Source organism: Haemaphysalis longicornis, unplaced genomic scaffold (genome assembly GCF_048455015.1).
Source record: "Haemaphysalis longicornis isolate Haplotype H1 unplaced genomic scaffold, Haemaphysalis longicornis Haplotype H1 scaffold_1, whole genome shotgun sequence".
In the NCBI taxonomy this organism is placed as follows: Eukaryota; Metazoa; Arthropoda; class Arachnida; order Ixodida; family Ixodidae; genus Haemaphysalis; species Haemaphysalis longicornis.
The window spans coordinates 240796765-240810842 of record NW_027526203.1 but is presented as its reverse complement, the minus strand read 5'-3'; the positions used below and the strand labels follow the sequence as shown (position 1 = coordinate 240810842).

Below are 14078 nucleotides of genomic sequence, written 5' to 3'. Positions count from 1 at the left end.
AACATATCCACTCGGGCAGATTGGTTGAGATTTGCTACTGGCTGTGATGAATTTCACAGCACGTGCCTTGCTTTTGGTATCATGTGATATCATACCATCGTCAACAGGTACCGATTCAATTTTTCCATAAGCTCCACGGGGGTTCCATTACTCGAGTGTCAACAGTACGGGACTTGGGAGTGCACACTGATTCATCACTGAGTTTTAAACACCACACTGAAAAAGACAGTGAGACAATGAAGTCCCTCGGACTCTTACACCTGTCATGAAAGTGTTCACTGATCCTACCAGCTATTTGTCTCCCTTTCGGGCTATTGTGCATTCCCAGCTAAAGTACTGCTCAGTTGTATGGAACTCTGTTCCTCAGTACTTGTCACTCTCTCTGGAATGAGTCCAGATGAGATATGTTCGAATCTATTATGACCGTTACCTTTTCAGGAGAATACATTACACATACGACAGAATACTTCCCAACATTGGATTAAGCAGACTGAGTGACAGAAGAACACTCCTCGATATGGGCTTTCTTTACAAGCTCATTCATGGTGCTGTTGACTCTGCCGATTTGTTAACGTCCATCAATTTTTATGTCCCCACATGATGCCATTCCTCCCCACTATTTTATCCTGCCGTCGATCATAAGTCCTATCCAGAGAACGCAAGTGCTTTACAACTCGCTTGAAGCACTTGATCTGAGTATCTTTGACTGTTACAGCACTTTTGCCCGAGCTGCTAAAAATGCGTCTAAAGCATGAGTGTGTTCTTTTGTGTTGTAGAAACATGTGCAAGTCAGTATTGTAATGTTTGTTCCATTGATATTATTTTCATTTGTTATGCTCTTCTTTCTCTATTGTACAAATCTTCCTTTCCTCTCCTTTTCTTTGTTTCTTCTGTGCACCACGCTGAAGGCATGATGCTGTTTGTCAGCACTCATCCGAATAAATAAATAAATAAATAAATAAACAAACAACTCGTACAAAGGACTTCAATGTCCTTAGACAAAGTAGCGCACGCTACAATGCAGCACCTAGGCATGCACATTGGCTGTGACCTGTTCCATAGCTCATGTATCGAACTATTCTCTATTCTAGGCAACAGTACCGTAACACTATAGAGTCAAGCTATCAACAACATTGGCAGGTGAAACGCCAGCATGAGCGAAATGTGGCCATCCACACAAGCGCACCGCTAAAGAAGTAAAAGAGCGCAGCAATGCAGCAAAATGAGCGAAGAAGCATGCATCACTCTCCAAATGATCACGCTATACAGCCAACATGCTAATGTAGAACCTCTGAAAAGTAACCCACATCAATTCAATCACGAAGCTCGAAAATGTATCTTCCAGCAAGACTTGAAAACGTTAGACACACACTGCAAAACTCGAAGTAGCAGTCAGTGGCATTCAATAGGATGTCAATGCTTTTGGAATCAGAACTCGTAAGAAATGCTTAGGTGTCCCCAAACTTTTGGTTTGCTTGTATTTCCAAATGAAACAACTTTTTCATCCATGCTGCGCTGATACAAATAATTCCATTTGTGTGTATAGTTAGAGCTCAAATGGTTTCAGCTAATAAAGAATTCTAGGGCTCTTAAAAAAAAATTCTGAAGAAATTCAGAGAATTATCTACAAATGCGTAGCATTCTTATGCCGCATGTCTTGAGTGAGTTTTTTCCAGCCAAATTTTTTGGTTTTTCAAAATTAAGTCCAACCAATTACCTCCATTTACGCATTATAACGATTACAGGTGAAACTTTCGCGAAATCTGCATTATTGTGGAAATGCAGGACATTACATGGTTTGCCATTTTTCATATTTTTCTTATTATTTTTGCAAAATTTCATTCAACCAATTATCTCCATTTAAGCTATTTTACACGTTTCACCATTTCCCGTAATTATTTTTTATTTTTCTTAATTTTTTAGTTTTTCAATATTTTATTTTACCAATTATATTCATTTATGTTATTATGATGATGATGGTTTAAGTTTAATGGCGCAAGGCCGACATGGGCAAAGAGCGCCAAACACAAAGTTATTTGATAAGGCAAAACGAATAAAATCAGTTAATGACTACGAGCATGGCTGGTGTAAAGGGCCAGGGTGAAGAACATGAGTGGTTAAAAGATAACTAAGTTGGCTGGTGTACAGGACCAGGGGTAAAACTATGCATGGTATGAGATGAGTTGTAAGAAATGAACTTCTGATAGGAACTTAAAGGTGCGCTGAACAGAGAACATGGCATCATCTCCCAAGAAGTATGATGGGTGTGGTGGAATATGTCGTGTGTGTAGTTGAGGGAAGTGTTTGCGTCGTGTAATGTCGAGTGCCTTACATTGTATGAGGATGTGGATCACGGATAGGACCTCTCTGCAACAGCTGCACAGAGGTCTTGGAGATCCAGTGAGAAGGTGCGAGTGCGTTGCATGTGTGTGCCCTATCCGTAATCTAGCCAAGGCGACTTCAGTGTATCTATTCCGTGAGTCGGTGGTGTATGGTCCCAAGTGTGATTTTATTAAGCGTAACTTGTTGTCTGTTTGTTCACTCCAGTGTGTTTGCCATGTTTTGCGAAGTTGTTGTCTGATGTGTGGTTTCACGTCAGTGTAGGGTAATGTGGTTATGTCTACTCTATTCAACAGTGTAGCAGCAGCAGCCATTCGATCCGCTGCTTCGTTCCCGGCTGTACCACAGTGGCCAGGGACCCAGCAAAGGACTACCGTACTTACCCTATTCTAACGCGCACCTTTTTTCCGCAAAAATAGGCCGAAAAATCGCATGCGCGTTAGAATCGGATACGAAACCTAAACTGCCGAAACAGCTGAAATTTCTTCCACCAATCGCCATCTCAAGATAGCGCCAAAGCTTTTAGCAACAATTTTTCCGATCTAGGCGCCTAGGCTTTTTTTTCGGCGTTCACACAAATCGTCAAATTATTCCACTTGCGTGCTTGATAACCGCAGTGGCAGTAGCGGCAACGAAGGTGCGCCGCTTCCGCGGCTTACGAGCGGCTCTCACGCGTTCACAACGAGCGGTTGGCTAAAGCGTACGCCTCTGGAGAAGCTTGCGGGATGGGCATGCGAGGTGTGGGCCACGATCCCATCGAACCTGGTTGAACGTTCGTTCAGAAGTGTGGCATCGCGAACGCGCTTGACGGCACCAATGACGAGATGTTTCGGTCAGCGGAAGGCGACAAGGAGCTCTCGGAGAGCGACGAGGAGCGAGATGAGTGAGATTACTTCGGGGAATAAATCGCCCGTTTCTCTCGCATTCGTTTTTCTTGCTCACAAAGTTCCTTGCGCGTTACATACGGAGGTGTAAGTTTTTTCGGTTTTTTGCCTGGAAAATCGGGTGCGCGTTAGAATCGGGGGCGCGTTAGAATCGGGTAATTACGGTAGTTCAAATTTGTGGACATACACAGACATAATACCCTTGACTATTAGATTTACAGCATGATTTTTTGAAGACTTTGTTGACGACAACGCCCGCACAACACTGAGGGAATCTGTATATATAATGGATTGTGGGATGTGGCTTTGAAGGATATGATTAACAACAAGAAGTACACCATAAGCCTCTGCCGTAAAGATACTGGTTTTACTATGTATTAAGAGTTCTAGTGACATTAAGGCCGGGCCCATGCGCCGCGCAGGACACACAGGTGGCAGTTTTGGAGGCGTCCGTATAAAATTCAGAACATTGATACTTCTGCTGCAAATACAAGAAGTGCTGCAGAATCGCATATGTGGGAGCTCGGTTTTTATCTACATGTGTGAGAGATGTGTCGCATGATACAGGGTGGAGAAGCCATGGTGCTATAAAATCTGTTAGAGAACTTTTGATGGTGTCTAAAAAGGAGACAGAAAGCTCTGACGCTTCCTCTCTAACTCTGTAAGAAAAGGGCGCAGAGGACGATGGTCAATTTAAAAGGAGTTCAGTCATGGACGTATCATAAAAACTGATTTAAAAGGATGGCGAGGCATGGATGAAATTTTAAAAGCATAAAGGAGATCTGTGTATGCTCGCTGACATTGTAGGTTCCATTTGTTGCACTCTACATACAGGCTTTCAACAGGACTAGTCCGGAAGGCGCCACACGCCAGGCGGAGCCATTTACGTTATTATAACGACTACATTTGGAACTTTCCTGAAATCTGCTTTATTGTGGAAATGCAGGGTGTTACACGGTTCGCTAGTTTCCATAATTATTTTTGTATTTTTCTTTTTTTTTTCAAAATTTTGCTCGACCAAGTATTTTTATTTACGCTATTATAGCGATTAGATGTGAAACCTTTGCGAAATCTGCATTATTGTGGAAATGGCATGTGTTACAACGTTTTGCCATTTTTCATCATTTTTTAATATTTTTGTTATTTTTTAGTTTGTCAAAATTTCGTCCGACCAATTATCTACATTTACGTTATTAAAAGATTACATTTGGAACTTTTGCGAAATCTGTATTATTGTGGAAACACAGGGCGTAACACGGTTCGCCATTTTTCGTAATTATTTTATATTTTTCTTATTTTTTTAGTCTTTCAAAATTTTGTTCAACCAATAATGTTCATTTACGCTATTATAACTATTACAGGTGGAACTTTCGCAAAATCTGCATTATTGTGAAAACGCAGGGAATTACACGTTTCGCCTTTTTTTGTTTTTTTTTTTCTTATTTCTTTTAGTTTTTCAAAATTTCGTGCAACCAATAATGTCCATTTATGCCATTATAGTGATTACAGGTGGAACTTCCGCGGCATTACGCGATCCTGGCTGTGGGGGTGCTCAGCAAAGAATGCTACGCATTAAAATAGGCCAAGGCTTCAAACAACTTTACGCATAAGTCGAGCATTGTGCACCTCTGTATGCTCTCGAGTTGCATGCACAGCCACCATTAACAATGCACACTTGCAGCCACAATGTCAATCCATTCCAACGAGTCCTGTGGCCTCTTTTGAGTGCCATAAGTTCTCGTCTGCGCAAAGAATTGCTCTGAAAACTTTGGTACTACGCATGTTTCTGGACATTCACTAACATTGAAATCCAAATGTCTGCCCAGATTCCCTAATTGGAAATTTATTCACTGCATCTTAATTACTGAGTTAATCAAACCATATATAAACTTCCCTCATTTCGATGCTCATTAAATTTAAGTGATACCCCCTTTATATGAACATTGCTGCAAATTGGTGAAGAATCATTAAGACCAAGAATTTGACAAATTGGTTAGCACTTTTTGAGAGTTCCCTCAGAGCTAGAACTACAAATACTTTGGCATTCACATTATCGCGAACTTAACCTGGAACATTCATAATGAGAATATTGTTAATCCTTTGCCTACTGTAGAATAGCTGAGTTTGTCCACACGGGTTGTACCACTCCCACCGAAGACGAGCTATGCTCGTCCATGCTAAAACAAGCGCTAGCACGCTACCGCAGTCATGCTACCCTGAAATATGTTAGTTTATTTACCAGGTTGTTTATCCCGTTAGTTTATTCTGAACTGGTTTTATCCATTACACACTTGTTTTTTGACCACTGTTTGACAACTTGACAACAGGAGAAGTTGGCATCTCTTGTCGTTGACGACAGGAGATGCTGACAGCTTGAGCCCCCTAAGATAATTCACTTAACCCATTTACTCCCATTGAAGAGTACAGTCGTCGTGAGATTTTGCGCCAAAATGGCCGATGTCGAGTATATTCGTCATCTATCATGACAGCTATACTCGTGATCGGTCATTTTGGAGCCTTGACTGTGCTTTGTTTGCAACACACTGCGGCCACGCAGTGAAGCTATCTTTTTTCACACAAAGAAATAAAGGAACATTATCTCACTGAAATAATGGTGCCATGTGAAGCCATCTTACAGCAATCTTTTTGACACAGTTAGAGAAATAAAGGAACGTTATTTCGTTAAAATAATGGTGCCGTTTTATTAAAAAAAAGCTCTACAAATTGAGTGAAAAACATTTTTCGGTAAATTTGGTACTTTTTTTTTTCACGGTACAGAAAGGGTTAACTGTGCCACAACTTCTTTAAAGCTCTTTTGCCACTCAAATTATTGCACTACAAGACACTAACTCATTCAAAACTTGAATACGCATGCTCAGTATGGGACCCGTGTCAGGAAAACCTTGAAACTGCACTAGAACTTATTCAAAGTAATTCTGTTAGATTTGTTCTGTTCAACTACAATCGAGCCGTGAGCATTAGTACAATGAAATCTAATCTAGCACTTCCATCACTGTTGACTAGGCGTCAAATTTCACGACGAACTCTTTTTCATAAGTTGTATTACCACCCTACGCTGCACGACCAGCTTATGCCTAGGTCACATTACCATCCCGTCGTGTCGACCATGAGCACAGAGTGGGAATTGATATGTGCAAAACAATGCATTGTTTTTCCTCTTGCTTGCCCTGGACAAGTCGCGACTGGAATCTGCTTCCCTTTGACACTATCAATTAATGACATACACCAGTTTCAAAATGTTCTAGCTAACATTGTATAATCAGGAGCTTCTCTAATGCTTGTGCTTCATGTTTCACAGTTGAAAATTTTCATTACATTGTGTTAATGCTTTTACTGTATTATTGAATCGACTTCTTTTTGCTGTTTTCTTTTGCTTTTACACCACACCCGTCTTGTAATGCCTTGGGCCAATTCGTAATTCATAACAATTCATAATGTTGTGCCCCCGTCCCCCTGTTGTGCACCAGTGGCTGGCGTGGACAAGCTGCAGCTCGCATTTTCCAAGTTGACCTCCTAAAATGACCATTTCAAGCTTTTTGTTGTAAAAGTACTTATTGCAGTAATAGCGCCTACAGAATGGTAAATAACACTAGCCGTTGTTGCGGGTACCATTGCTGCCACCACTGAACAGTTGAAAGGGGCAGATTTCAAATTTCCTGCTTGCCTGCTCCATCATACGTTGTGCAAAGGGCTCCATTCCAGCATAATATGGTGTACCAAAAGCTGCGCGATGTATGTGAGGAGCATGTTGTTTTCTTGTTGATGTTTGTTAGTCACCTTATTGCCATAAGAATAATGTCATTTTGAGTCTGAACCACAAGGTTTCAACTGCCACAATTCAATTTTAATTTGCAGCTGCTTTTGTCGGCATCAGAAAATCGCACTAATTAATCTCACAGCATTGCAAGTCAAACGCAGGAAGGTAGCCGGTACGTCATCACTGTTGCCTCTGCTTTCTTTATTACACGACTTACCAACCTGAAATAGACCTTCAACTAGGTTAGTGCGTCATTCTCACAAAGCAATCTTTCCAATGGAGTTGCATGCCACCACTAAGGTCCCTCATTAAACCCAAACATCAAAGTACGATCCCCGCAAGACTGCCAAAACCTGCACGTAACTGTTTCAAGTCCGGGCAGCCGCCTCAGCTTCACAAAGACCACGACGAAAATGGGCAGCAACAGTCGCGCGCCACCTTCCACTTTTTCCGCCTCCTCGCATCGGTAGAATCGGATCACCCAGGCCCAGTTGAGGCTGGAACGATAAAAGGGAACAAGCACATGAGAAAAACCCAACAGGCACAACCAAAACGCTATGGCTGGAAAAATACCATCCCACAGACAACTCGACTACGTGGATTTCGAAGAGTGTTTGGTGCCGTGCGCTTACTCAGCCAGGAACCAGTTGAGCACAGAGTTGAGGACGTGCTTCTGCAGCAGCGAGACACAGACGAATCGGCCGCCGACCTTGAGCACCCTGGCCACCTCTCCAAGGACGGCGCACAGCTTGAGGATGTTGCCGTCGCCACCCCGGGGGGACAGCGCATCCACCGTCCCCTTGTCCAGCACCACGTTGAACTGCTCATCCTCGAACGTCAACTGCAAAAGATCAGGCCCAATAAAAGAACGCTATTCGCAGAGCTTCAGATGGCCCATGCATTGCAGGTAGCAACGTCATTTCGTTGCCTTTGAAAATATGCGTAGCCAGTTTTAACAGGAACGACCTCTACGAGGCGCACAGGAGCTAGCATTTCTTTTTCCTTTCAGTTTTTACATGCTTTTTAACATTAATTGTGAAGTGGTTATTACTGAACTCTCTCCTCTGCTCACTTATAACAATAACAAAAAAAAAGTGCCGAATGCTTCTTGTGTACAATGCCCTGCAACAGAAAGTCATCATATCGTATTGCTTGCCTGCCACTATATACCCTGTGACGCGGCAATAGTTAGGCCCTAGTACAAGGGCAGCTGCTGAAATATAAAAAATGGCCATTACATAAGTTTGGCGCAAAAAAGAAAAAAAAATTCAAAGTTAGCCACGAAGCAGCCACCCACTACACTAGTGGAGCCACCACCATGTGCAGGCAAAGGCTTTGCTGGTGGGCTACCAGCTACACTATCGAAACATCAGTACGTGGTAGGGTAACTGTACCTACTAAAAGCGTCTGCCTGCCAAATACGGTTGGGCAACTAGTGTTAAGAACCATAGTGTTTTTTTTTTTCCCGAAAAAAATCTTGAGGGGATTTCACGCCAAAGCTACACTAGGGCTACGAGCTGCACTGTAGTGGGCAACGCAGTGAAAAAAGTTGTGCTTAGAGGGTCACCAAGATGAGTTTGTTAAATTTTTGCTCGTGGTGGCACTGTGCAGTTTCGCTCATGGTGGTCTAGAGCTCTAGTTGGTTTTTAAAGGTAGACTAAAGTGAGTTTCAAAAGTATTGATTCCCGGCTGCAGCGGCCACTTTTCTGACGGAGGCGAAAAGCAAAAAGGCCTGTGTACGAGATTTCAGCGCACATTAAAGACCCACACGTGGTCGAAATTAATCCGGAGCCCTCCAATATGGCACGCCTCATCGCCTGCTTTGCGTTGGCGCGTTAAACTCTACAATCAATCAATCAATCGAGTTTTAAGACTATTTTGATCCCTTGAACAGGTTAAAGTAGAGTATGTGGATCCCGTTCAGAGTTTTCTTTCGCAACCATCTTACGACCTTTTTTTTGTGTGTGTGTTTGTGAGAAAGATACATTCAAAGTTGCCATTCCCGTTGGACCATCCTTCTCCTAAATTTTGCCCGTAGATTGCAAGTAATTTTGCCCGTGTAAAGCACAAACAAAAAGTCGACATTACCCACAAAACAGGTGAATACTAAGCTTCTGAATACTAAGACAGCTTCAAAGCAAGCCCTAAAGCAGTGCAACATCACTGCCATAGTCTGCGAGGCGGTGACATGTGGTGCCTAGCGTTATCTTTTCTTCTAAGCTTTCCAAATAACCAATGATCAAGACCCCTGCGGAATAGTGAAATCAGTGGCTGCTTGCCGAGTTCAACTGCACAATGCAGTGACCAACAGGAGTTTGGCAATACACTCCAGTATCTCTCTAAAGCTCAAAAGAGAAGCCATCAGGCCCCAGTGGGGTTTGCCTGCGTTTGTGGTTAATGTTTAATATTCAGTCGTTCAGGCAAAGTTTATACGGGATACATATGCCCGGTAATCAGCGACAAAGATTGTGCAAGGAACCTGACACATCAAATTTTTCTTTTCCCTTGGAAAGGGGGGCAATGCACAGTTTGGAAGACAAAACTAAGAAGAATGCTTGCAAATCACTTAGGAGTCAATTAGAGAGATAGAGAAGGACCGAGAAGAAGGATGCTCTTCAAACGCCTGTTGTTTTTTCCTCCTCACCTCCTATCAGATGACGGACTTTATGCGAACAAAACAAGGGAGGATGGGGTCACACTGCTCATCTCTGCCATCGCCCTCTGAAGGTGGTGCCAGGCTACGGACGGCGGTGGTGGGCAGTGTGGACAGCCGCATCAGGTGGATTAAAGGGACACCACTTCACCGTGGAAGCTGGCCCTATGAACGCTGCCGCACACAAAATATTGGGCTTTAGCGCAAAGAAGCAACATCTGGCAGAGTTAAATACTGATTTTTTAAAAAAAGTTACGTAGGCTTGCTGCCAAGTGAAGACGGAAGATGCAAACAGAGCCACATTCTTGCTCGCACGAAATCTGCGTTCAGCTGCTTGCACCAAGGCTGCTCTATAAGGGATAGTGGCATTTAGGAGCAAAAACATTTGTCCCAAACTTGCAATGGGTGCCATTACCTGCTCAGCACATCTGTGTGCTAACTTTGTGCGACAATTTAAAAATGTGATAGAGTGAGAGGTTACGTCAGACAAGTAAGACACAACTGAAAATACACTTCATAAGCAGCTTTTCCCTGCAGCGCTAGCTTGGGTTGAGCTTGTGCTTTGCAGCTTTCATGCGAACCACAAACTCTCAGTCCCATGAATGAATTAAACATTAACTGCAGAACTCGTGGCTCATTTGACTGAGTCTAAAGTGAAAGGAATACGGAGAGCTAGAATCTGCAGCTGCTCCAGTTCTCTACACAGGTATGCTTGAAAGTCAATACCGTACGCATGTATATCTTCTCAGCTAGTTCGAAATGCGTTGCAGTTAGACTCACTAGACAAGCTTATCTAGTGACACTAGGGGTCTATTTGTTTTACCTGCACCACGAGAACCAGTTCAGGCGGTGCAGCACTTCGCCGTTCGTTTTAGTGGTGCAGCTCGCGGCACCTGAACCGCGCCGTTCAATTCACTGGTGGTGCCGACGGGTGCACAACGAGTTCATGGCTTTGCCTGCACTCCCTGCTGAGGAGGTGCAGAAGACGAAAAAAGTGCAGGTCTGCTTCTGCCGATTATTCAGGTGGAACCTGCTTTGCACCGCTGTGAACTGGTTCAAGAGGTGCAGGCGGAATCGAATGAACCCTAGGTACAGTCACAAAGGAGATGGTGTACTATTTGTTGGCACTGCCATTATTACCTGCCTTGCTTTACTGCGATGTCTGCAAACTTGCACGACGACATCTGCGAAGGTAACAACAGCTCGAGCTTTGTGCACGAGGACCTGGGGGGCATGTTCGATATATAATCAAGAAACAGGAAATTGTGGAAGTTGTTTTTAGAACGATTAGGCCTGTGCTTTGGTACAAGTCGCTTGACAGCTGAAAGCATGTTAAAAATTTCGGATAGTGGAAACAACGAGCAAAATCTATACAGGTTGGGAATATATAAAAAGACACAACAGGGGGTCGCGCCTTTTTAGATGGGCCCGAATAAAATATCACAAATTAACAAAAAATACAACCAGGTTCCAGAACGTAGCCCGTACAACCGGACAGCAAACAAAATTTCTTAAACATACCACTCTGTACAAAAAATGCGTGGTTATATGAAAGTTTACAACCTTTTGCGCTGTGAGTTAAGTGGCCATCACACCATCCCCAGCCAGAGCCAGATAAAAGTTGGCAGTATAAAGGGACGCAGGAGAAAGATGCGAGCCACTGTACATAACTTGGTGGTGTCGACGTAATTTGCAAGTATTCATAAACTCGGGACCGGAGCTTTCACTTTCAATACACGCTTGTACTTGTATGCATTTTTAATGCTTGTGCGCTGCAGGCCAACTTAGCAACGCACTGGTGTCGGCAGCGAACTGTCATCCACGTGCTGTCAACCTGCGTTCGAAAGGCGCCAGAAATTGAAAGACGGTACAAACCTTGGCTGCGTCCATTTGGAGAAACTGCATGTCAGGTCGCACCGTGGTGTACTTCTCTGTCATCTGACGAATGACAACATCGCTTATATCGATGCTGACAGTGCTCGTATAGCCATTGTCATAAAGATCGGCGCTCAAACTCGAATTTCCGCACCCGATGATCAGTAGCTTGTCAGTTTTCTTAATATAGTTGCATATCGTTCCCTCGAGCTGCCAGAATTCTCCATACCTGGAAAAAGAAAAAAAAAATATCAATGACTTGCGAAGACTCACAGCGTCCAAATACGACTTCGAAGCGTTCGATCACGCTGCTGTGAAGAAGACGCTAGCTTGCTGAGAAGGGCGAAAAATTACCATTCAAACGGAGTCTTCCCTCTCTTCTGGAAAAATTCGTTCCAGTACTCCTCGTTGGCAAACTCCGATGATGTTTTCGGCAGAAGACTCATGATTACTTCACGCAGTGTTTCATGTACTCACTTCAAAAGCAGCGAGTTAACGCGGTCGGCGTCGCAGGACCACACGTTAAGAAACACGTGCACGCTACATCGAACATGCTTGCGCTAACTGGAGCACGCAAATACGCAAACGCGCCTCAAAACAACGCATGTCAACCAAAATCGCTAGCGCCACTGGCGCCCCTACGCGCACGCTTTGTGCTTGCAAATTGCAGACGACGCGGATATGCTGCAATCCCAACAAACTTCTTTGCGTGCTTATTATTTCAATTATGAGTGAAAAAAAAATAATTTGAAGCAATTCGCTAGCAGTTGTTCACACCACATGACTAAAAACGCAAACAAGTAACGGCAAAAAAATAAAGCGCTGTAAAATGCTGTAAAGCAGCTCGTAATGCCATGCAAAGGCTAAATTATTTAGGTAAAAAACCTCGTGTTGCTAACGGCGTTAGTAATTTAACTGTACATATCTCGCGATCTCATCCATACGGTCCCGCTAGAAAAAGTTTCGCCAGTTCTGTTTCGTCTCCCTCAAGAAGGCAATAATCCCTCAAGAGCCGCCGGCGCCGCTACTGCCGCTACCGCACCTAGTGGTGTCTGTCGGCGTACAGAAAGAACAGACGCTGGTCTTTTTCATATGGGAAAACACCTAAAAGTGTTCGTAATTAGGTCTAAAGAACACTTTGAAGGTCACCGCATGTACAATCAAGGGGAAAAACGTGTCTAGGCACTCTCGGTCAGCTCAGCTCATGGAGTGCCGTAACCACGACTACCTCCCAAACGTCGTACGCTACCAACCTTAAAAAAAAAAAGCGACAAAAACATACGTTTTCATTTTGGTGCAGCTACCGTACTAGGTTCTGGCAAAATATAGCTTAATTGTGTGTCATAATTTGGCAAAAGTATTTTTTTACGCATTCCGTTTTGCAGTTGTGAATGCCAATGCTAACGACACAGTACCGCACCGGCCACCGAGCTTTCTGATTCGCTGGCGGCGGAAGCTCGCTTGACGCAGATGCGTGACGCATTATTGACGATACGACGAGTAGGGCACCGTAATGGCACTGAAGAGTGTCGTCGGCTTGAGTAAGTGAACTTTGCATTAGATTTTTGAATACTAGTAATGGTTTTACCACCCATTTGATCTAACAGAGTGTCGCTATCTGCTGGTGGTTTACACTCCGTTGATTTTGTCTCGGATCTGCAGTGCGTCCGTGCGAAAAAAGCGGCGAAGCAGTTCACGCCCATCTTGGGTCTGTTGCATCTTTGACGGACGCCCACGTAAAATACGATCGTTGGCGCTTCCTTCCGCTCTGCCGTGACTAAACTCACAGCCTGCTCGTGTATTCGCTGTTTTGTTCAGTCTATCGCACGTTGAGACCAAACTCGCGAAGTTTCTTCGGTGGAAACGCTGTAAGATTAGTTTCGCTGAGCCGCGGGGTGGGTACACGGTAGAAGCTGCGGTGCTTCGCAGTGGTCTCTCTGCACAGAGCACGATCGGCGTAGGTGGCGAGGATGGACATCGAACGCATTAAACTGGCAGACCAAGACGATCGTTGTAAACAGTCGAAGGCATTTGTTGCCTTATCCTTGCGCCGTTTCTTCATTGTTTGTAATCACTCCGCCGAACGCGCTTATTCTGCGTCTTGAGCGATGCTCCCAGCACGCAGCTGGCTAGCCACTTTTCACTTCATCGCGTACGCGTGGGCTGTTCGAGCTGGGAAAGCTTATAAAAAAGACATGCGCGTACAAGTGAATGGTTTTTTGGATTTGCGGGGAGCTTTGAGTCACCTAGCGATCATCGTTTGCTCATGCCGTCGCACGTCATTGCGGAACGTAATTTGTCGAGGACTCGCGCGGCCAACTGATGATCGCCTGAAGGACTGCTCTCAGGGCCGTTTCTGACGTTTTTTTTTTTTTTTTTTTCTCTTGCAGAAATCACGAACGATGTTATTCGCACGGTCAAGAAAAAGGGAGAATGGAAGGTTCTTGTGGTTGATCAGCTGGGGATGCGGATGATATCCGCGTGCTGTAAAATGCACGAACTCGCTTCCGAAGGAATCACAAGTGAGTTCGACACCGTCAACTAGTTT

General features: G+C 44.0%; 2 protein-coding genes across 4 annotated transcripts in view; one reads left to right on the top strand and one right to left on the bottom strand.

Moving 5' to 3' along the window:
• The window catches only part of LOC144143204 (eEF1A lysine and N-terminal methyltransferase-like), a 71620-nt gene extending 59500 nt beyond the window's left edge, over positions 1-12120 (bottom strand). Inside the window, exons 1-4 of the mRNA XM_077674998.1 lie at positions 11885-12120; positions 11531-11759; positions 7635-7843; positions 7367-7499 (exon numbers count right to left, since the gene is read on the bottom strand). Coding sequence (XP_077531124.1) covers positions 7367-7499; positions 7635-7843; positions 11531-11759; positions 11885-11976 — 663 coding nt within the window. The 5' untranslated portion in view covers positions 11977-12120. The remainder of the gene's footprint in view (positions 1-7366; positions 7500-7634; positions 7844-11530; positions 11760-11884) is intronic.
• A 793-nt stretch (positions 12121-12913) lies between these two features.
• LOC144143171 (protein ROP-like) overlaps positions 12914-14078 on the top strand; it is a 30980-nt gene continuing 29815 nt past the window's right edge. For 2 of the 3 annotated variants that reach the window (XM_077674979.1, XM_077674974.1), the window contains exons 1-2: positions 12914-13071; positions 13921-14052. In XM_077674979.1, the coding sequence (XP_077531105.1) occupies positions 13044-13071; positions 13921-14052 (160 nt within the window). In that variant the 5' untranslated portion in view covers positions 12914-13043. The remainder of the gene's footprint in view (positions 13072-13920; positions 14053-14078) is intronic. The other variant, XM_077674983.1, reaches the window with a different exon arrangement.